The sequence below is a fragment of the Anomaloglossus baeobatrachus genome, chromosome 8 (assembly GCF_048569485.1).
Source record: "Anomaloglossus baeobatrachus isolate aAnoBae1 chromosome 8, aAnoBae1.hap1, whole genome shotgun sequence".
Lineage (NCBI taxonomy): Eukaryota > Metazoa > Chordata > Amphibia > Anura > Aromobatidae > Anomaloglossus > Anomaloglossus baeobatrachus.
In genome coordinates this window covers 49,790,142-49,814,708 of record NC_134360.1, presented here as the reverse complement: position 1 = coordinate 49,814,708, position 24,567 = coordinate 49,790,142, and the positions used below count along the sequence as shown (strand labels likewise).

The following is a 24,567-nucleotide window of genomic DNA, read 5'->3' as shown; positions in this document are numbered from 1 at the left end:
GAGTTTTATAGAAATTAAAAACAGATTGATAAAACTGATTGATCAGTCCATTTTATCTTCGATTTTGCATGTTTTATTGTCATTCTGTAAAAGTGTCGTAATAGTCTGACAACAGTGTTCCCAGCAGCTCTGGGATTCAGAGATGTGTACAAGCGTCTTCCCCGTGCTGTTTTCATGCATTTCAGTGATTTTACTGCCCCCCCCCCAGACCTGCTTTGAGGGTCTGTAGGAAAAAATGCTCAAGTTTCCCATTGACTTCTATTATACTTGAATCGAACTAGTCTGAGCATTGGCGGACACAGACAGAAAAGGGCCCCTGTGCAGGAACAATATATGGGCCCTTGCAGCCCAAAAGCTCCTCAAAATGCATAATTCCACCTGCTTTGGAGGTAGTGGCCCCCAAACCTCTTTGGCCCATGCTGCCGCACCAATGATGTCCGCCCCTTAGGCCAACCTGCTCGATTTGAGTACCGAGCACCCGGGCATTTTAGTGCTCACTTATCACTAGTTATTAGATTAACCTGAGGGTCAAGTACTTATTTCCTTACAAGAGATGGAAATTAGGGGTGTGAAGAATCCCTGAGACCCCCTGCACATAGTTATAGTGACAGAAAAAGGGTCCCCATTCTTCCCATTGCATGCAGCCCCTTGCCTTTACGGACATCGGCATATGTGTACGTTAATATGTGGAGTCCCTTAATTATTTCTTTCACCTTTTCCACATTTCTGCAATAATCCTGCTGGAATAGAAGATTAATTAGCACTTGGACACCTTAGAGTTATGGCGCCATTCATTAAGTGCTCGCCCTGCATTCTGGAGCACTTGCTGCCCAATATGTTACAGTCGGTGACGGTGAATGGGGCTCTTGTGCGTTCGGCACCGCTGGGGGTGTCCTGTCCCGGAGGTGATATATTCGGCCTCGCTGTCTTGCATACATTAGATGACGCCCGCTTCCCTTGGCCGTAATCTCTGCATTTTGGATTTATCGCCCTCTTGGGGTTTCTTGTTTTTGGCTCTTCGGAGATGTGTGGGGTGAATATATGGGGAGGAGCGGAGAGTATTGATGGGGATGTATATCATCAGAGAGTGCGAGCATCGGCCGTATCCAGCTGCGTACAAGGTTATATATAACAGTGATGCCCCAATGACCCCCTCGGGTGATATCTGCTCCCATAGATCAGGTCACCAGACACATGCAGCGGGCATACAAGTGACAGCGCACGGTGAGGATCCATCACACCCGGTGTCTAATGCAGACCCTCCGCCACATCAATGGCACATGGAGTGTACTCTGGATTCCGTCTCTTACACACTTAAGCATTTATCTATTGTAATATCTCTGCTTGCTTTCAATGAATTGAAATACAGTCATATGAAAAAGTTTGGGCACCCCTATTAATGTTAACCTTTTTTCTTTATAACAATTTGGGTTTTTGCAGCAGCTATTTCAGTTTCATATATCTAATAACTGATGGACTGAGTAATATTTCTGGATTGAAATGAGGTTTATTGTACTAACAGAAAATATGCAATCCGCATTTAGACAAAATTTGACCGGTGCAAAAGTATGGGCACCTCAACATAAAAGTGACATTAATATTTTGTAGATCCTCCTTTTGCAATAATCACGGCCTCTAGTCGCTTCCTGTAGCTTTTAATGAGTTCCTGGATCCTGGATGAAGGTAGATTTGACCCTTCCTGTTTACAAAACAATTCCAGTCCAGTTAAGTTTGATGGTCGCCGAGCATGGACAGCCGCTTCAAATCATCCCACAGATGTTCAATGATATTCAGGTCTGGGGACTGGGATGGCCATTCCAGAGCATTGTAATTGTTCCTCTGCATGAATGCCTGAGTAGATTTGGAGCGGTGTTTTGGATCATTGTCTTGCTGAAATATCCATCCCCTGTGTAACTTCAACTTCGTCACTGATTCTTGCACATTATTGTCAAGAATCTGCTGATACTGAATTGAATCCATGCGATCCTCAACTTTAACAAGATTCCTGGTGCCGGCATTGGCCACACAGCCCCAAAGCATGATGGAACCTCCACCAAATTTTACTGTGGGTAGCAAGTGCTTTTCTTGGAATGACGTGTTTTTTTGCCTCAATGCATAACGCCTTTTTGTATGACCAAACAACTCAATCTTTGTTTCTTCAGTCCACAGGACCTTCTTCCAAAATGTAACTGGCTTGTCGAAATGTGCTTTTGCATACCTCAGGCGACTCTGTTTGTGGCGTGCTTGCAGAAACGGCTTCTTTTGCATCACTCTCCCATACAGTTTATCCTTGTGCAACATGCGCTGTATTGTTGACTGATGCACATTGACACCATCTGCAGCAAGATGATTCTGCAGGTCTTTGGAGGTGGTCTGTGGATTGTCCTTGACTGTTCTCACCATTCTTCTTCTCTGCCCTTCTGATATTTTTCTTGGCCTGCCACTTCTGGGCTTAACAAGAACTGTACCTGTGTTCTTCCATTTCCTTACTATGTTCCTCACAGTGGAAACTGACAGTTTAAATCTCTGAGACAACTTTTTGTACCTTCCCCTGAACAACTATGTTGAATAATCTTTGTTTTCAGATCATTTGAGAGTTGTTTTGAGGAGCCCATGATGCCACTCTTCATAGGAGATTCAAATAGGAGAACAGCTTGCAAGTGGCCACCTTAAATACCTTTTCTCATGATTGGATACACCTGCCTATGAAGTTCAAAGCTCAATGAGGTTACAAAACCAATTTAGTGCTTTAGTAAGTCAGTAAAAAGTAGTTAGGAGTGTACAAATCAAGAAATTGATAAGGGTGCCCATACTTTTGCACCGGTCAAATTTTGTTTAAATGCGGATTGCACATTTTCTGTTAGTACAATAAACCTCATTTCAATCCAGAAATATTACTCAGTCCATCAGTTATTAGATATATGAAACTGAAATAGCTGTTGCAAAAACCCAAATTGTTATAAAGAAAAAAGGTTAACATTAATAGGGGTGCCCAAACTTTTTCATATGACTGTATCTTGTCTATAGTAAAAGGCTGGAAACCCATTCAATCTTTTCAAATTGGCCATATAAGCAACTAAGAGAAAATTTCTGCAAACTATCTGTGTACACTAATACATTAATACACGTAATACGTCTATATCCTCCTCACCCTCGGGGTTTACGGCAGCTCGGCTGCAGATTTACATCCAGCTGAAGTGCACTGCATCGATAACATTTTACAGTGATTCTTCCACAAGAATTAGCAGAATTGTGATTGCTGCTCTGGAGGGAATTGGAGTATAACATACCTTATACAGTGTGTCCACCCATATCCTGTCCAGCGTCGTTAACTTGAGAACGGCGGTAGCTATAGGCATAGAAGTGGTGTCTAGGTATAGTAAAGTAGCCATGTGCTACGCAATGAAACCACCTATAGCGCCACCTGGTGGAAAACAATGGAGTTAGCATTTTTATCTCGAAACGGAACGAGAGAGAAAAAAAGTGAATTACAAAGTTGTAGGGCATCATCAATTCAATACGAATCGATACCTTGTATACAGAAATGCTATGATTAGAATGTGTATAACTCACAAGGCTGTGGACGTGAAGCGATACCTCATGGAGACCTTCCTACAAGTCATTGGGTACGGTGGCTGTGTGGAGTGGCCTCCACGCTCACCTGACCTGACCCCGTTGGACTTCTTTCTGTGAGGTCACATCAAACAGCAGGTGTATGCGACCCCTCCACCAACATTGCAGGACCTACGACAACATATCACAGATGCTTGTGCAAACGTGTCACCTACCATATTGCACAGCGTGCAGCAAGATACAGTATGCTGTGCAGAGGCCAGATGTGCATTGCAGCTGACGGGGGACACTTTGAGCATCAAAGTTACATGAGTGCCATATGCGTGACCAGTATTCAATGTTTTGGGGGGGGTCATGGGTTTCATATCATAAGATTTGTATATGCAAGATGTTGATTCGTATTGAATTGATGATGCCCTACAATTTTATAATTCACTTTTTTTCTCTATCTCGTTCCGTTTTCAAGATAAAAATGCTAACTCCGTTGTTTTCCACCAGGTGGCGCTATAGGTGGTTTCATTACGTAACGCATGGCTACTTTACTATACCTAGACACCACTTCTATGCCTATAGCTGCCACTGTTCTCAAGTTAATGGCAATGGACAGGATATGGGTGGACACACTGTATAACTGAAAAATGCACCACCAAGAAACCAGTGCAATAAATTATTCCTGTATATGGCGCATCTCTGGCGTGAGCCCCCATCTGCAGCTCAGGCCCCCTCCAGTTCCTAAACCCAAGCTCATGATTTGGCTTTACTGCAGCAAAGCAAGCCAAGCTCGCCATGTACCTGGTAAACACAAAGCATAGCGCTCCGGTGCGCAGTCTCACCCCGCCGCCGCCTACTTTTATCTCATAGTTATCACCTTGAAACAAAATTGCTAAAATTAAACTGTAAAAAGATAGTATTAAAATAATTGTGAAGTGTGGGAAGAGAAAATCATGTGCGAAGAGCTGCAGGCGGGAGGTGTCTGTATAAGAAAGGAAAGCTACAGAGAGGAGGACAAATCCGAGCATCCGAGCGTTATACATCCTGACCCTGGAAAAACGTGCTACCACCACAAGGCTATGTTCACATGTTGTGTTTTTGCTGAATTTTTTTCTGCAGCAAAACCTGATCTTGTGGCAGTAAAAAGCTGCATTTTTTGCTGCATTTTTACTGCTATCTATGTATGTGTTTTTTGCTGCATTGTTTCTACCTTTTTACTGCTTTTTGTGTTTTTTGCTGCATATTTACTGCTTTTTTTACTGCTTTTTTTGTTGCATTTTTATTGCTTTGTGTTTTTTGCTGCTTTTTTGCTGCATTTTTACTGCTTTTTTTGCTGTCATTACTACTTTTTATGTGTTTTTTGCTGCATTTTTCTGCTTTTTTTGCTGCATTTTAATGCTTTTTTGCTGTGTCATTACTACTTTTTATGTTTTTTTGCTGCATTTTTTCTGCTTTTTTATGTTTTTTTGTCACATTGTTGCTGTGTTTTTAATGATTTGGGGGTTTCTTTGCTGTGTTTTTACTGCTTTTTTGCCTTTTTGCTGCTTTTTTGTTGTTGCGTTTTTACTGATTTTTTTCTGCGTTTTTACGTGTTTCTTGCTGCATTTTTACTTTTTGTGGCATTGTTACGTGTTTTTGCTGCATTGCTGCTTTTTTTGTTTGTTTTTTTGCTTTGTTTTTACTGCTTTGTGTTTTTTCTGCATTGTTGCTGAGTTTTTACTGCTTTATGTGTTTTTTCGCTGCAATTTTACTGCTTTTTGCTGCATTGTTAGTACTTTTTTGCTGTGTTTTTAGGCTATGTGCGGACGTCTGCGTTCTGCCGTGACAAATATTCTGCAGCGTTTTGTCACTGCATGTGCGTTTCAAAATGCAGCCAAAAAGCTGCGTTTTGGATGCATTGTGAATGCAGAATTCATGCAGAATGGATGCGTTCTGGATGCAGCCTCTCCCATAGACAGAGTGGGAAAAGCATCCAAAACGCACAAAACAAGTGACATGTTGCTTTTTAGAACGCAGCGATTCGGCCACAAATTTCAGCATGCAAATCGCTGTGTTAGAACGCTTACGCTTCAGTGCAATACGCAGCGTAAAAGCATGCAAAATGCATACGTGCATACACAGCCTTAGGCTATGTGCCCACGTTGCGTTTTTACATGCTTTTCCGCAGCGTTTGTAAGGGCCTGTGCCCACGCTGCATATTTTGACGCTGATTTTGATGCAGATTTTCAGAAATCTGCAGCAAAATCTGCATGTCCATTGTGAAGCCAACAAAGTCTATGAGAATTCAGAAGTGCTGTGCCCACGTTGAGTATTTTTCCCTTGCGTATTTGGTGCAGATTTCTTTTTTTCTGCACCAAATCTGCACCAAATACGCAAGGAAAAAATAAGCAAGGTGGGTACATCACTTCTGAATTCTCATAGACTTTGCTGGCTTCACAATGGACATGCAGATTTTGCGGCAGATTTCTGAAAATACGCGTCAAAACTACACAGCGTGGGCACTGGGCCTAACTGCAGCGTTTTAATGCCAAAATGCATGCGTTTTGATTTCCAAGCAAAGCCTATGGGAAATAGGGATTTCTTGTGCGCACTTTGCTGTTCTAAACACTGCTTTTAATTTGCATATTTTTGGGCAAAAACTAAGCGCTTAAAGAAACAGCATGTCAATTGTTTTTGCCATTTGAGCTGCGTTTTGCGAACATTGGAGTCAACGAGAAGTTGCAAAACGCAAGAAACATCAAAATTCCAGCGTTTTACATGCTTTTTGGATGCAGAAAACATGCGTTTTTTGATAATTTAATTACTTGCGTTTTTGACATTATATTAAAGGAATGATATGTCCCTTTACACACACACATAGTCCGACAATTAAAATTAAGAAAAACATTAATTTAATGTTATTTTATACATAAATATTAACACACAGTTATAATTTTAATAAAATCAGCTTTTTTGTTTATGATTTTAATCTTGATATTTGTTATCATTTTTTTTCCATTTTTTCATAGTGTTTGAATGTTAAAACTTTATTTAGCAGTGTATTTGTCATCAAAACGCATCTGAATTTAAGCAATGAAAAAGCATGTAAATCGCGGTTAAAACACAGTAAAAAGCGTATTTATAGCTTTTTTGTGGTCAAAAGCAACTTTGGCAAATACCATTTATGCCAGAGGATGCGTTTAGAACTGCAACTACCTCGACGCAACGTGGGCACATAGCCTTACTGTTTTTTTTGCTGTATTTTTTGTACTTTTTTTGCTTTTTGCTGCATTTTTACTGCTTTTTTATGTTTTTTTGCCGCATTGTTGCTGTTTTTTTTACTGGTTTGTGTTTTTTACGCCGTTTTTACTGCTTTTTAAGTCTTTTTGCTGCATTTTTACTGCTTTTTTATTTTTTATGCTGCTTTTTTTGTTGCTTTTTTACGTGTTTTTTTGCTGCATTTTTACTTGTTTTTTGCTACATTGTTGCTGGGTTTTTTTGCTGCTTTTTTATTGCGTTTTTACATTTTTTTGCTTCATTTTTACTTTTTACTGCATTGTTGCATTTTTACTTGTTTTTTTATTCATTGTTGCTGCTTTTTTGTTTTTTTTTGCTTCTTTTTTACTACTTTTTTATGTTTTTTTTGCTGCCTTAGTTGTGTCACTTATCTACAGTACATGTTTAAATAGTTAGTTTCATTCACCACAAAAATCAGCAAATAACACAAGAGTGGTTTTGGGTTTTTTTACTCTATCTTTGCTTTCAATAGTGAAAAAGCAGCAAAAACGCTGAAATAATTGACATGCTGCTTCTTCGAAAATAGCAAAACGCAGCACTCAAGAAAAAAAAAAGCAAGTGTGCGTCTGTGTGTGCATGAGATTGCTGTAATCTCATAGGTTTTGCTTGTACTGTAAAAAGCGGCTTTTTATTTGCATAACACCAATGAAAAAATCATGCAAAAAACGCAACGTGTGAACAAAGCCTTAAAGGGATATTTTTAACAAGATTGAAATTGCAACATTCAATATAATTTGTATTAAAACTCCTCTTTGTTGTCAACAATGGAAGGATTTTTAATTATATAGGTTATGTTGCCAAGGTTACCGACCGCCTCTGCAGTTTCTCAGTGGTGGATCATGTCCTTGGCAAGGAGGGCAGCTTTTCCATGCTGTTTGCTATATATCCTGCAAAAACAGCTCTGAAGCTGGCTGGATCCGGCACTTTCTGTCCCTCTGTGCTCCGCTGAAGCTGCAGAGACCAAGCTGTAAGTGCAGAGTTCAGGCCAATGTCTCAACTTTGCTGCTGGTCCAAACTGTCAGTCATTAGGAGCATCGCCCCTATCAAGTGGGGATCTTTGCTGCTCTAGTCGCATCCAGAGCTGTATTCCTGACACTTCTCATTCTGTAGGACTTTACTTTTTTGTGCACCCCTTTCTGCACAGCTGCATGGCTGTTTATAAAAACACAGCTCTGCAACCTCCTGTAACTGAAACGAGCCGTGCACCTGTGCGTCCAGGACAGATTTTTATCCTTTGTAGTATACAATTTACATTCTATCCAAACATTCATTCCTGTTCCCTCTCATGCTGCCGGACGTCTTTGTGCACCCCCTACTAATTCAGTGTCTGCACAGCTGCATGGCTGCTTACAAAAGCACAGCTCTGCTACCTTGTGTAACCGAAACAAGACGTGCACCAGTGCGTCCAGGACAGGTCTTTATCTTTTGTAGTATATAATGTACGTTACATCCAAAGCTACATTCCTGTTCTTTCTCATGCTGCTGGACTTCTTTGTGCACCCCCTACTAATTCAGTGTCTGCATGGCTGTTTACAAAAACACAGCTCTGCAAGTTCCTGTAACCGAAACGAGTCGTGCACCTGTGCGTCCAGGATGTGACCAGGAAACATTTTTATCTTTATCCTTTGTAGTATACAATTTACGTTACATCCAAATTTTCATTTTTGTTCTTTTTTATCATGCTTCCGGACTTCTTTGTGCACCCCCTACTAAATCAGTGTCTGCACAGTTGCATGGCTGTTTACAAAAACACAGCTCTGCAATTTTCTGTAACTGAAACGAGCCCTGCAACTGTGTCAACGACACAGCAACTACAGATTTTTATCCTTTGTAGTATACAATTGACATTATATCAAAACATTCATTCCTGTTCTTTGTCATGCTGCTGGACTTCTTTATGCACCCCCTACTAATTCAGTGTCTGCACAGCTGCATGGCTGTTTACAAAAACACAGCTCTGCTACCTCCTGTAACTGAAACGAGCCGTGCACCTGTGTGTCCAGGAAGCGACCAGGGAAGATTTTTATTGTTTGTAGTATACAATTCACGTTTCATCCAAAGCTTCATTCCTGTTTCCTCTCATGCTGCTGGACTTCTTTGTGCACCCCCTATTAATTCAGTGTCTGCATGGCAGTTTACGAAAACACAGCTCTGCAATTTTCTGTAACTGAAACAAGCCCTGCACCTGTGTGTCTGACACACAACCACGACAGATTTTTATCCTTTGAAGTATACAATTTACGTTACATCCAAAGATTCATTCGTGTTCCCTCTCATGTTGCCGGACTTCTTTGTGCACCCCCTACTAATTCAGTGTCTGCATGGCTGTTTACAAAAACACAGCTCTGCAATTTTTTGCAACTGAAACGAGCAGCGCACCTGCGCATCCAACACACGACCAGGATAGATAGTTCTGAAGGTTTCATTGAGTTACTGCAAGCAGAGATCTTGGACTTCCCCTTTAATTGCATAAGGAATAAACACTCCAGGCTCAAATAGTTAAATACGCAGCTTCCCAGCATGCCTTGCAGGCCGTGATTGACATGGCGGCACTGTCATTACTGCGTCCCCTGTTGCTTTTCGATATATTTGTCAGACAAGGTTTCTAAAGCTTAAAGTGCGAGTCGTGCAGCCGTTGCGGATCCACAGCTCAGCGCTCACACTCCGCACAATTGTCCTATCAATTCCTGTCTTCTTCCAGCTGTTGGCCAGAATGAAAGCTCCGGAGCTGCAATCTCCATGAATACATTTCAGTTCTGGCTCAATAAGGCAATAAACCCATCATGTCTAGGAGGGAAAAGCTCCGTAACATCCTCCCATCTGTTCGCTCGGAGTACACTCTGCTGAGGGGGTACACAGGACACCGCGGCGCTCGTATAGCCGCTGACATCTCCTTGCCCATCCTTCATATCCTGTGCCCACTAAGTAATGGGCATCTCCAGCTGGAGGGAGCGGCGGCCAAACAGCGGTGCCATGGCTGGTGAATGACCCTCCGCACATGTATCCCTTTGGTGTGGGATCTGATTGATGTGTCGGTGGGAGCCGCTCCACCGCAGGTGACTGATGTCCAGGTTATTGCCACCGCGGCCCTTTCCGCTCTGTTTTAATTCTTCAGCGAGATTTTTTTATCACTAATCAAGAAGTCTGTCTGCAAATTTGTCACTGCCTGGAAAGTTACAGGCTGGATTTATGTCCTCTGCTGCATGTGCAGTTATTACTGTCTGCTCGTTACTTACTCCGCACCCCCTGCTGCCGCTTTATCCTCCGCTGTGCCAGAGATGCCAGGGAAGCCAACAGAAGAATTTCTTGGTTTATCAAAATAGAGACACAGAATTGCCCCATTGTAATACAGAGTTTTGCTTCGGCTTGTTTTTGCTTTTTTTGTTTTTTTTTTAACAAAGGATTTTTTTGTGTTTTATGTCTTTTTACTTACACGATTAGTAATGGGGGAAGTATCATAGACCCCTACCAATTACTAATCAAGGACTTTGTGGAAGCTGTGATTTTTTGACAAATCACAGCTCACATTAACCACTTATATTACCATGATTGCCAATCGAGATGAGCCAGCTAAGGCTGCTTTCACACATCCGGCTTGAGCTGTGCGGCTCAATCCGGCTGTGCAAGCTATGCAACGGATGCGGTGAAAACACCGCATCCTTTGCATAAGGTTTTCCCATGCGGCCCGTCCGGTTTTTGCCGCTTGCGGCATGCTACTGAGCATGCGCAGTGGCAAAAACCGCATGCGACGGCCGGATGCGGTTTTTGCCGCATCGCGCGGCATCCGGCCGCCATAGGCATGCATTGAAAAATGCGCCGCATCTGCTGAATGCGGCGCGATGCGTTTTTTTTTGCCGCACGAAAAACGTGCCAGGCAACGTACCATCCAGCCGCCGCATCGGCTAAATCTGCCGCATGCGGCAAAAACCAGATGGAACGCAAGGCCATGCGGCACAATGCGGCACTAATTAAAGTCTATGCAGAAAAAACGCAACCGGCAGCAAAAAAAAACGGTTGCGATTTTCCTGCAAAGTGCCGGATTGTGCCGCATTGCAGAAACCGGAGGTGTGAAAGCAGCCTAAGCGCCAGGATTGGCACATCTAATGGACGCACCAACTCTGGGGAGGCTGCGGGCTGCTATTTTTAGGCTTGGGAGGTCCCAATTACCATGGGCCTCCCCAGCCTGGAAATACCAGCCCCCAGCTGTCTGCTTTATCTGGACTAGGAATCAAAATTGGGGGGAACACCTCACCTATTTTTAAAATTATTTATTTAAATAATGTTAAAAATACAGAGTCAAGATGAAGCACACAGCTGGGGGCTGCAGACTCCAGCTGTCTGCTATATCTGCGCTGGCTATAAAAATATGGAGGACCACACGTAATTTTTTCCAATTATTTATTTTTACACTCCACTTTGAGGACCCAGACAGCTAGTGTGAGGGCAACCAATGACAGACGCCGTCACAGAGGATGGGGCACAGTCTGACAGCAACCAATCACAAATGCTGCCACAGAGGATAGAAGGGGGAAGCATTGAATATTCATAAGCTTTAATGAGCGGATCTGGAAACAGTGTGACAACAACACAGAAATTCGTTAAGTATAATTGTCTTGTGTTAATCCCTGTTTTATTTCCTTTTTTAGCTCCTAGCTCTTACTACCACCATTTTATAGCTCTTAAGGTGGGTCTCCATAGACTTGTATGGGATTTAGGGACTCAGACAGCTAGTGTCAGGGCAACTAAAGACACACGCCAGCACAGAGGGTGGGCGAGGGAAGCATTGAATATTCATAAGCTTTAATGAGCAGAGCTGGAAACTGCGACAGCCATGCGGAAATTCGGTAAATATAATTGTCCTGCTTTATTCCCCATTTTGCTTTCTTTTTCCTTTTTTTAAATTTTATTTTTATTAAGGCGGCTGAACCTGAACAGTAACATGGACTTCCCTGAAAAGTCCTTGCACGGACCCCGAACTTTAGAATTCGGGTTCGCCCATCAGTATACATCTTGTACATAGGGGCAGTATTATAGTAGCTGTAGTCTTGTACATTGGGGGCAGTATTATAATAGTTATATTCTTGTACATAGGGGCAGTATTATAGTAGTTATATTCTTGTACATAGGTGCAGTATTATAGTAGCTATATTCCTGTACATAGAGGGCAGTATTATAGTAGTTATATTCTTGTACATAGAAGCAGTATTATAGTAGTTATATTCTTGTACATAGAGGGCAGCATTATAGTAGTTATATTCTTGTACATAGGGGGCAGTATTATAGTAGTTATATTCTTGTACATAGGGGCAGTATTATAGTAGTTATATTCTTGTACATAGTGGGCAGTATTATAGTAGTTATATTCTTGTACATAGGGGCAGTATTATAGTAGTTATATTCTTGTACATAGGTGCTGTATTATAGTAGTTATATTCTTGTACATTGGGGACAATATTATAGTAGTTATATTCCTGTATAATGGGGGCAGTATTATAGTAGTTATATTCGTGCACATAGGAGCAGTATTATAGTAGTTATATTCTTGTACATAGGGGCAGTATTATAGTAGTTATTTTCTTGTACATAGGGGCAGTATTATAGTAGTTATATTCCTGTACATAGGGGCAGTATTATAGTAGTTATTTTCTTGTACATAGGGGCAGTATTATAGTAGTTATATTCCTGTACATAGGGGGTAGTATTATAATAGTTATATTCTTGTACATAGGGGGCAGTATCATAGTAGCTATATTCTTGTACATAGAGGCAGTATTATAGTAGTTATATTCTTGTACATAGAGGCAGTATTATAGTAGTTATATTCTTGTACATAGGGGGCAGTATTATAGTAGTTATATTCTTGTCCATAGGGAGCAGTATTATAGAAGTTATATTCAGGGCTGTGGAGTCGGTAAGCCAAACCTTCGACTCCGACTCCGACTCCCGACTCCTCAAATTCTCTTGCACCGACTCCGACTCCGGCTCCGACTCCGACTCCGGCTCCGACTCCGACTCCTACATATATTGCTTAGTTAGGTGAAAAATTTATTGTAGTACATGAATATGTGTATGTGAACATCAGACATTTAATAATTTTTATGATACGATAATCAAGATATTTGGATAGAACATAAAATATATTTATTGGAATACAACTTTAGAACACAAAAAACTGTAATAAATTGTAAATATGTAATACACTATGTAATATACAGTAGATTACATATATATCTTGTGTGTGTATATACACTGTGTGTATATATATATATATATATATATTACATATTTACAATTTATTAGTTTTTTGTGTTCTAAAGTTGTATTCCAATAAATATTTTATGTTCTATCCAAATATCTTGATTATTGTATCATAAAAACAATTAAATGTCTGATGTTCACATTGTACTACAATAAATTTTTCACTTAAATATAAGCATTATACTAAATGTTATTATTTAGTAAAATATTCAGCACATTCTGCATTGCACTCCTGTCCCCAATTTATTATATATTTTAGGAGTCGGAGTCGGTGCATTTTATACCGACTCCGACTCCGACTCCACCAAAATGAGCTCCGACTCCGACTCCACGACTCCGACTCCGACTCCACAGCCCTGGTTATATTCTTGTATATAGGGACAGTATTATAGTAGTTATATTCTTGTACATAGGGGGCAGTATTATAGTAGTTATATTCTTGTACATAGGGGCAGTATTATAGTAGTTATATTCTTGTACATAGGGGGCAGTATTATAGTAGTTATATTCTTGTACATAGGGGCAGTATTATAGTAGTTATATTCTTGTATATAGGGACAGTATTATAGTAGTTATATTCTTGTACATAGGGGGCAGTATTATAGTAGTTATATTATTGTGTACTCTGAGCTGTATTACAATAATATGATGATAGCAGTAATAATTTTACTTCTCCTTTTCCTGATGACTTGTAGTGGTGGTATGTATGTTATGTATAGATTCTCTCATCTCTCGGTGACGATTTACATTCTTTGGTTGTGGGTTGATGCATGGCTTGTATATTTATTGTGTCTGTTTGTCATTTAGTACATAGGACCTGGGAGGGTTGTCAGGATGATTAGTGGTTCTCTGCTCCTCACCTCATGCAAGAAACCAGTAGTGATCCGCAGTGCATTGACCTTTCTCACCATTACAAACACTTCCAGATTCCATTAATATTTAGTGCAGACTGGTCTCTTCTCAGCGCATTAATTCTCAGGATCACTTTTTTACTAATGTCCATGGTGATAAATATTTTATTGGGGTTTAAGGGGCAACTCTGACCTGTTTTAATGTTTAAAGAGATAACAAGCAGATATAGTGTAAACTGGACGGTATACTTTGCTCCACTAAAGAAAAGGCAACAATTAAAAACACAAATATTCTTAAAAATGATCCTGGCATTGGATGTGGTTCCAATGAATTTCTCTCTCTACCTTCTTAACGTTCTTCATGGTTTCATTTCTTAACATTTTACTTATCAGTTAATAGAAACTTGGCTGCAGTCATCCTGAGACCATCCTCGCCCAGTCCTGCTGACACAGCTGCAGTTTGTCACACTGTATCATTGTAGGCAGAATAAACACAGAAAGTGTCCACACATCTCTCCTACTTTCACTGCTTTTTACCTATCTAGATACATAAGGCTGGTTTCACATCAGCGTTTTATTGCTGCTCGACAAAAAACGCAAAACGCATCCTACCGGATCCGTTGTGTGCTCAATGCATTTTCAATGGACTTGCGGTAACATGCAGTCGCGTGCGGTTGCATGCGGTACTGTCCGGATCTAGTAATTTGCAGTATTTTACCTTGATACAAAAACGCAGCATGTTGCGTTTTTGTATCAAGTTAAAATACCGCATCTCACCAGATCCGGTACATTGCAGCGCGATCTGCAATGCTTTTCCATGAGCGCCAGATCCGTTTTTTACCGCAAGTCAGCGCATCTGATTGTCAAGATCTGGTTTCCAGTATTGAGCATGCCCAGAAAGTAGGAAAACAACCTTATCTTGAAGTGTATATATATATATATATATATATATATATGTATATATATATATACCCAGGATCATCCACATTGTCTCAGAATTGAAAGAACTATAAAAAAATAAATAAATTAAATGAATATAAATATATTTTTTTAATAACTATACCGTATATATATATATATATATATATATATATATATATAAATATATATACATATATATATATATATATATATATATATATATAGTAATGAAATGTCTATATGTTTAGACATATACATACAATATGTACACACACACATATATTTAAAGAAAAAAAACGGATCCGTCAAAATTTGGCCAAAAAACAGCAGTCAAACGCATGCAACCGCAAGTGAACGGGCCATTTTTCTGCCGAATCCGGTAGACGGATCCGGTAAAATAATGGCCCGGTGACTTGCGGTGCACTATGAATACAACGGATCCGGCAAGATGCGTTTTGCGTTTTTTTACTGAGCGGCAAACAAACGCTGATGTGAAACCAGCCTAACAGGATCTGGACGGAAGATTTGTCTGTATTGATACATTGTAACCAAAGCAGCTGTTTCCAGGACAAGGATAGTAACGGAATGGAACCTTTTAAACCTGAGCCCTTCTCTGATTGGCTGTCAAGGTCATTACTTTGCACTTATCGTAGAATTCCGCCCTGGATACATTTAATTTATCGAAGTGAACGCTTTAGCTTTTAAAAGTTCATTATTTCACTCAGGATCGGACGTCCTCTAATGTTTATTGATGTCTGATAATGTTTTATTTGCTTCTTAACTGCCGCGGTTTCTATTTACTTCCTGGCACTCAGATGGCGAATCGCTGCCCCGATGCCTCACTATAATAATAACGCAGATTCCCAATTTGTGGTGATGTAACTTAATAAGAGCGTGGATAAATGACATCATCCACTCAGCCGGAAAAAGCACTGCCATCCTAAGAAGCGGATTCATTTTCACAAACCTCATTACATCATTACATGGCCTGTACAATACATGGGTAACCTGGTGCCAGAAAACAAACCGCTGTCAGGGCAGACAATGAAAACCGACATCTTGTGCATAGGAGCAATATTATAGTAGTTATATTCCTGTACATAGGAGCAGTATTATAGTAGTTATATTCTTGTGCATAGGGGGCAGTGTTATAGTAGTTATATTCTTGTGCATAGAGGCAGTATTATAGTAGTTATATTCTTGTACATAGGGGCAGTGTTATAGTAGTTATATTCTTGTACATAGGGGGCAGTATTATAGTACTTATATTCTTGTACATAGGGGCAGTATTATAGTAGTTATATTCTTCTCCATAGGGGCAGTATTATAGTAGTTATATTCTTGTACATGGGGCAGTATTATAGTAGTTATATTCTTGTACATAGGAGCAGTATTATAGTAGTTATAGTCTTGTACATGGGGCAGTATTATAGTAGTTATATTCTTGTACATAGGGGGCAGTATTATAGTAATAATATTCTTGTACATAGGAGCAGTATTATAGTAGTTATATTCTTGTACACAGGGGCAGTATTATAGTAGTTATATTCTTGTACATAGGGGCAGTATTATAGTAGTTATATTCTTGCACATAGGGGCAGTATTATAGTAGTTATATTCTTATACATACGGGCAGTGTTATAGTAGTTATATTCTTGTACATAGGGGCAGTATTATAGTACTTATATTCTTGTACATAGGGGCAGTATTATAGTAGTTATATTTTTCTCCATAGGGGCAGTATTATAGTAGTTATATTCTTGTACATGGGGCAGTATTATAGTAGTTATATTCTTGTACATAGGGGGCAGTATTATAGTAATTATATTCTTGTACATAGGAGCAGTATTATAGTAGTTATAGTCTTGTACATGGGGCAGTATTATACTATTTATAGTCTTGTACATAGAGGCAGTATTATAGTAGTTATATTCTTGTACATCGGGGCAGTATTATAGTAGTTATATTCTTGTACACAGGGGCAGTATTATAGTAGTTATATTCTTGTACATAGGGGCAGTATTATAGTAGTTATATTCTTGCACATAGGGGCAGTATTATAGAAGTTATATTCTTGTACATGGGAGCAGTATTGTAGTAGTTATATTCTTGTACATAGGGGGCAGTATTATAGTAGTTATATTCTTGTACATAGGGCCAGTATTATAGTAGTTATATTCTTGTACATAGGGGGCAGTATTATAGTAGTTATAATCTTGTACATAGGGGCAGCATTATAGTAGTTATATTCTTGTACATAGGGGGAAGTATTATAGTAGTTATATTCTTGTACATAGGGGGCAGTATTATAGTAGTTATAATCTTGTACATAGGGGCAGTATTATAGTAGTTATAATCTTGTACATAGGGGGAAGTATTATAGTAGTTATATTCTTGTACATAGAGGCAGTATTATAGTAGTTATATTCTTGTACATAGGGGGCAGTATTATAGTAGTTATATTCTTGTACATAGGGGGCAGTACTATACTAGTTATATTCTTGTAAATTATTTGTTCGTATGTTAGTAGTTACATGTAGTTAATAAAATTACACAAAATTTCAGTCTGCAATCTCCTCCTCTTCATTTATTTTTAAATCCCTTATGTGCAATTTACATCCTGATCCAATTTTTAGACTTTCCTTTTTTTGGAGTCACAGCTATGAAAGGCTGATTGTGAGGTCTGTGTGTAATGAGGGTTTTGAGGTTTTCATTCATAATGCACATGAATAAGCAAAGTTTTTACCCTGCATTTATTTCCTCTTTATGTGTTTTCCTCTTTGTTTGCAGCTTGTTTTTTTTCTGCACTTTCTGAGACTGTAGATGCTTTCCTTCCTCTCCAGGATGGAGATATTTGTATATATGAAGAAAAGGAGAAATTCCAGCAACTTCAGGAGAAAGTAGAATTTTCTTAAAAAACAGATTCTTTATTGATCATAAAAATATTAATATTCCATCCAAGCAAGACAAAAAATAGAGAGGCAAGACAGAGGAGCTGTTTCCTACGCGTTTCAACCTGAATAGGTCTTAATCATGGAATGCGCAGAGGAAATCTCTAAGACAGTATTTAAAGTCTGTGCACAACAAGAACAGGTTGAATTGATTGGATGTGTTACCACCCAGCCCATTTAATGTGGATATTTGTATATATCCCCTCTTCTCCATGCTGCTGTGTCTAACACTGAGCGAAGGGAGGAAAGAGCAGAAAGACCTTTGTTGCATTTTTATTGTTTTTGGAAAAGCATGTGACTACATTTTGGACTCAGACATAATTCTCCAGTAAATGGAAACATTTTTTTTAATAAACACTATTTACAAAGTTGCTTAGAAAGACAGAACAATAAACATAACTGTAAATTGATGACATTTTTTCATTTTATTGCTTTATTATATTTTCATTTTTTTTTTCTTTTTATCAGGCCCAGCCACAAAGAAAAAATGTCTTTACTAGCAACCTGGTTATATAGGCGGCCTACTCATCTAAGATGGAAGAGGCAGCAGCTACATTTTCATTCCAGGATTAGCACATCAAATTCATGTGCTCATTCTGGGGTAGCTGCGGGCTGCTATTGTTAGGCTGGGGAGGGCCCAATAATTATGGGCCTCCCCAGCCTATTCTTGTACATAAATTCAATAAATAAATTGAAACTTTTTTTTTTAATAAACATTATTTTCAAAGTTCCTTATGAAGCACAAACAATATAAAAAACCATGTAAATTCCTAAATTTTTCATTGTATTGCTTTATTATATTTTCATTGTTTTTTTTTCTTTTTCTCAGGCCCAGCCACAAAGAAAATTATGTCAGTTATAACAACCTGGTCATATAGGCGGCCTACTCATCTAAGATAGAATAGGCAGCAGCTACATTTTTTTCCCCAGGTTTGGCATATCTAATGGATGTGCTAATTCTGGGGCGGCTGCTGGCTGCTATTGTTAGGCTGGGGAGGGCCCAATAACCATGGGCCTCCCCAGTCTATTCTTGCACATAAATGTATTTTTTTTTTTTTTAAATAAACATTATTTTCAAAGTTGCTTAGGAAGAAAGAACAATAAAAAATAATTGTCAATTCGCAAAATTTGTCATTTTATTGCTTTATTCTATTTTCATTGTTTGTTTTGTTATCTTTTTCTCAGGCCCAGCCACAAAGAAAAAATATGTCAGTTATAACAACCTGGTTATATAGGCGGCCTACTCATCTAAGATGGAAGAGGCAGCAGCTACATTTTCATTCCTGCGTTGTGTGGTGCGGCTCGCTTCCTCTCCACCTCGTGCCTCACTCACAGCGGCCAATCATGGGAGGAGAGGAGCTGCTGGAAAATGATGGAGCGCAGCCTTTGAGGACTGGGGGAAGCTGCTTTATCCAAGCCATCTGAACTACTCCTGGCTTATATCTCAGGGGCCAGGACCAAGCGATGAGCGCCCAGCCCCGCGTGAAGCAAGTTTGTAAGCGGGCCTTACCAGGGCTCTTCCGCCTATTTCGGGGACCATCAGACTCAGATCTTTCTGTACAGAACTTTTTGCATACAAATTCCTACCTTTTCATATCCAACTTTGCTTTCAACATTTGGGGAGTCCAATTTTCTCGAAACCCCCTCCCTTCTTTTCCCCAGCAGCAAGCACTTCGGTAACCTGGCTTCCATATTGTCACTCATTTCTTATGGGTCACTCATTTTATTGAAGCTTTCAAAACCTCTTTTTCTTTCTTTTTTTGGGTTTTTCACATTTTTTTTTACATCTGTTTTCTCGCCCAAGTTGTGTTTTTTTGCCATTTCTTTAAATTTCTTCATTTCCGAAAAACAAGGTTTTAAAGACCAAAAACTGTGTGTGATACGCAGACCGTTCCTGAGCGTGATTGGCTGGCAGGATCTGGTAATGTGATTGGCTGAAACCCGAGGGTCTTCTGTCTCCGAATGCATGTTATCTCTCTCTCTCTCTCTCTGCATTTTTTATTTTTATTTTTCTGTCGGGGAATTCTGCTGTTTGTGTTTGATTTTTCTTTTTCATTTGCCCGCGGACAGAGGTTCCGTCGACAGGAAATGGGTTGAGATGGGCAACATTTTAACTCGCCTCTGAGGATCTGTCCGAGCCGGATCGGTGAGGGCCACTCCGTGGACTCAGATGTGACAAAAAGCATGTATGTTTTTTACTGTTTGTAATGAGTATTTTCTGCTTACGTGCCAACCTCGTGAGACACCCTCCCCAAACTGCCCTGTGATATTGTCAGAGAATGTATTAAAGATTTTGATTATCTTTTCTATATTATGTTGCGAAAAGTTTTGGATTTATTTACAAACAATAGAATCTTGTTGAGGAGGGAGGTTATGAGCCAACCTTTCCCTAGTGAGAGGTTGCGGAGGGTGGTCTCCCATTTGGGGTTGGGGGGGCATACTCTTTTTCCTTAACTTTTTTGGCTCTTCTGGATTAGGAAAGTGTTTTAATGATATGTTCCGTGGTGAACCCCATTTCGTAGAGGAATATAAAAGAAAAGACTTATGAGGTGCAATAGAAAAGTGGAGGGGTTAAATGAAACTGAAATTGGGTACAGTAATGGGGAAAGATATGGCCAAGACAAACCCCAAAACCTTCAACCAGCTTTATATCTTTTAGCCCATACAATGGAAAGTGGAGGATTTAAATGAATGAGAAATGAGTACAGTAATGGGGGAAGGTATGGCCAAGACAAACCCCAAAGTCTCTAACCAGCTTCATATCTTTTAGGCCATAAAATGGAAAAGTGAAAGATTTAAATGAATGAGAAATGGGCATGGTAATGGGGGAACGTATGGCCAAGACAAACCCCAAAGCCTTCAACCAGCCACATATCTTTTCGCCGATAAAATGGAAAATTGGAGGATTTAAATGAATGAGAAATGGGCATGGTAAGTGGGAAGGTATGGCCGAAACAAACCTCAAAGCCTTCAACCATCCCCATATTTTTTTGGCCCATAAAATGGAAAAGTGGAGGATTTAAATGAATGAGAGGGCACAGTAATGGGGGAAAGGTATGGCCAAGACAAACCCCAAAGCCTCCAATCAGCTTCAAATCTTTAGGCCCATACAATGATGGAAAGTCAAGGATTTAAATGAAACTGAAAAATAGACACGATAATGGGGGACGGTATGGCCAAGACAAACCTCAAAGCGTCCAACCAGCTTCATATCTTTTACCCCCAAAAATGGAAAAGTGGAGGATTTAAATGAGCAAGAAATGGACATGGTAATGGGGGAAGGTGTGGACAAGACAAACCCCAAAACCTCCAACCAACCTTATATCTTTTGGCTCATAAAATGGAAAAGTGGAGGATTTAAATGAATGAGAAATGAGCACGGTAATGGGGGAAAGTATGGCCAAAACAAACCCCAAAACCTCCAACCAACTTCATATCTTGTGGCCCAAAAAAGTGTATAGTGGAGGATTTAATTGAATGAGAAATGGCCATGGTAATGGGGGAAGGTATGGCCAAAACAAACCCCCAAACCTCCAACCAACTTCATATCTTTTTGTCCAAAAAATAAAAAAAGTGAAGGATTTAAATGAATGAGAAATGGGCACGGTAATGGGGGAACGTATGGCCAAAACAAACCCCAAAACCTCCAACCAGCTTTATATCTTTTATCTTATTTGATTGACATTACTTAAGTTCCTTCCAGAGATTGATGGGTTACACTAAAGATTTTCCTGTTCCAATCAGCAGTTATTGATGAGAGGATTTCATTGACCTTGTAGCTTTACAGCCTCCTCCTGACCTCATACAAGTCTTGGGATGCCTTCTTCTATGTAATGCTTTACCAGAAGCAAGAAAAAAAAAATCAATATTAGAAAGTAGAATTTTCACTTCTTTTAATGAGAAAGACTTTCAGATTTTTCTGTTGAGATTGTGTTTAACTTATATGAAGATTAAGGAGGTTTGAAAGAGCGGTATTGACAGAGGTAGATTTCCAAATTTGTTCATGACTACGGCTTCTTAGAGGTTGTTAGATTTTATATTCTGCTACAAATTATTAATTTCTGCAATGCATAAAAAAATAACTGTAATCTTGATTGAAAAAAATCTCCTCTCCTTTGATGTTTACAGGCCCCATGCAGATCAATGGGTTTCAATGACTACAGACTACAAACAATCATAGATGTAATCATCAACTAGAACAGATCCTTCGGAGATCTGTTGGCAAAAAAGTTCTGGAAACATAATTTTTTTGTCTGTTGTTAAATAACTGATTTCTGCCGGATACATTTTTTTCGTTTAATATTTCTTTATTGTTTCAAAAATGTATATAACAAAGAATGGGTATAAGTATTTTGTGTTGCCCAATTTTACAGAATCTGATACATTTTTTTAACATTGGAGTCTATGGAGAACGGATCCGTGAACTGATTGCTATTTAGTCATCCGTTTTTTGTTTGTTTTTTTTCTTACAGGATCCATTTCAAATCGAAGATTAATAGCAATCCGTTAACGGATCCATTTTACATAGATTCCAATGTTAAAAAAACATCCGTCAGAAATAATTTTGCCAACGGATCTCTGCATGGTCCATTCTAATGGATGAGTAATGGATGTGTGAACTCAGCCATACTGTGCACCCTCCATTCTCTCAGTGATACTTTTATTTTTTTTAGATATATTGCATTGGTAGCAAAAGTGTTCACACCCTTAAAAAAAGGGTTTTTTTGCCCTAATAACCTATTTTTAATCATTGAAAGTGAATAATCATGGAATATTTTAATGTTATTTTTTTTTTAATTTCTTGCCATGTGTAGGATCACTGCTTGCTGTATATAGAAATGATTGAAATTCAGAGACTGAAATTCCATAATGATCTGTAGTCTTCTGCTTATTCTGTTGGTATTAGAGATGAGGCAAAATTCCAATCTGATCGCACGGATTTTCCCAGCACCCGCCACGCAAAAGTGAGGTACAAAATATCTGCATTTTAGCCCTTGCGGATTCTTGAAAAATTTAATAATTCAATTTCACTCCTATTTATTTGCTTATCTCTAGTGGGTGTGTTAATTTGTTACAATGTATCAGTCTATGATATTTCATGGATCATTAACAGCAGAGAGATCTGTGCTAAAGTCATAGATTACAACCTACAGGGATACATTGTAACAAAGCGAGGGAAGATTTGAAAACTCGGAATGTAAACAAGATTGTTTCTGTTTACAAATAGGAAGGAGAGATGTTGCAAATGGCAAGTGATTACTAAGGTGCAGCACTTTTCACTTTACAATGACTGGGTTGTAGATTGGAGGGATTCAGCCAGGGGCAAGCACAATAGGTGCAGGGGTTCCAATTGCACCTGTGCCCTGGAGCCGTTGGGAGCCCAAATGCCCCTTTGACCTATATGGAAAGACCAATGGTATTAAAGACTTGCAATAATTAAAGGGGTTGTCCACTACTTTTACACTGATGGCCTATCGGCCTATCCTTAGCTTAGATCATCAATGTCTGATCAGTTGGGGTCTGACACCCCGCACCCTTGCTGATTAGCTATTCTCGGTCCCGGCGGCGACAGCAGGCAGCCGGAAGTGCTCCGCCTTTTGATACCGGCCGCAGCCGAATATTGCACATCTTCCTATTGATTAGAATGGGAGGTGAATGTGCAGTACCCGGCTGCGGCCACTATCAGAAGACAGAGCAGCACCGGAACTGAGCATTTCGGGCTGCCGCCACCAGCACTAAGAGCAGCTGATTGGCGGGGGTGCGTGGTGTCGGACCCCAGCCGATCAGATATTGATGACCTATTCTAAGGATAGGCCATCAATGTTAAACACATCGAAGGGAGGAGGGGGGAGAAGGAGATAATCCAGCACCGACGTAATAAAATATGTCCTTTATTCAAAAAATCATTAAAAGTTGATTCCAACCATAGTGCAGAGTAAATAATACACTTTACGCGTTTCGGAGAAGATGGACTCCTTATTCATAAGCAACATAGCAAGTGTTATGTTGCTTATGAATAAGGAGTCCATCTTCTCCGAAACGCGGAAAGCGTATTATTTAATCTGCACTATGGTTGGAATCAACTTTTAATGATTTTTTGAATAAAGGACATATTTTTTTACGTCGGTGCTGGATTATCTCCTTCTCCCTTCGATGTGACTGATGATACAGCTGTGGAAGCCAAACCACTTGTTCCGTGCATCGGACCAGAAGTTGGAGAGACTTGCTTTGGAGCGGTGAGCTGAACTACTTCTTTCTTTGTGTTGTCCCATCAATGGTAAAGTAGTGGACAACCCCTTTAAGGGCCCCGTTAGACCTTTTGCATTGGGGACCATGAGCTTCAAGTTGGATTCATCTTTTGTATATTGAGTCTTAGAGAAAAAAATCTTAATGGGAAAAGTATGAGCGTCAGCTCGCCCCTCCGAACTCTCCAGTGAGCCCGATCTCTACATTCTTCTCGAGAGCTAATTTTTAATATCATTTCCAGGACAATCAGCTCTGTGTGAACGGTCGCAAACTCTGATCAACCAGAAATGGAGCAAATTGTGATCAGTTTTTTTAAATGGTGCAAACTCCATAACATGACACCTTTCTTCCTCAAGGCTGGAGAACATGGACACCAATAATTGGCGCATGCACAGACTAAATGTGGTGCAGATTTTAGCACCTCGCGCCATTTTTACTGGTTTTTTTTTCCATTTCTTCCTTTCATATTTGCTACTTGCTGGTTTCTGCAGAATGTGACT

At 39.6% G+C, this 24,567-nt stretch overlaps 1 protein-coding gene across 1 annotated transcript in view; it reads left to right on the top strand.

Moving 5' to 3' along the window:
* Positions 1–20,135, top strand: part of GRM7 (glutamate metabotropic receptor 7) — a 519,969-nt gene extending 499,834 nt beyond the window's left edge. The window contains exon 10 of the mRNA XM_075321597.1: positions 19,007–20,135. Coding sequence (XP_075177712.1) covers positions 19,007–19,056 — 50 coding nt within the window. The 3' untranslated portion in view covers positions 19,057–20,135. The remainder of the gene's footprint in view (positions 1–19,006) is intronic.
* The last annotated feature ends 4,432 nt before the right edge of the window (positions 20,136–24,567 follow it).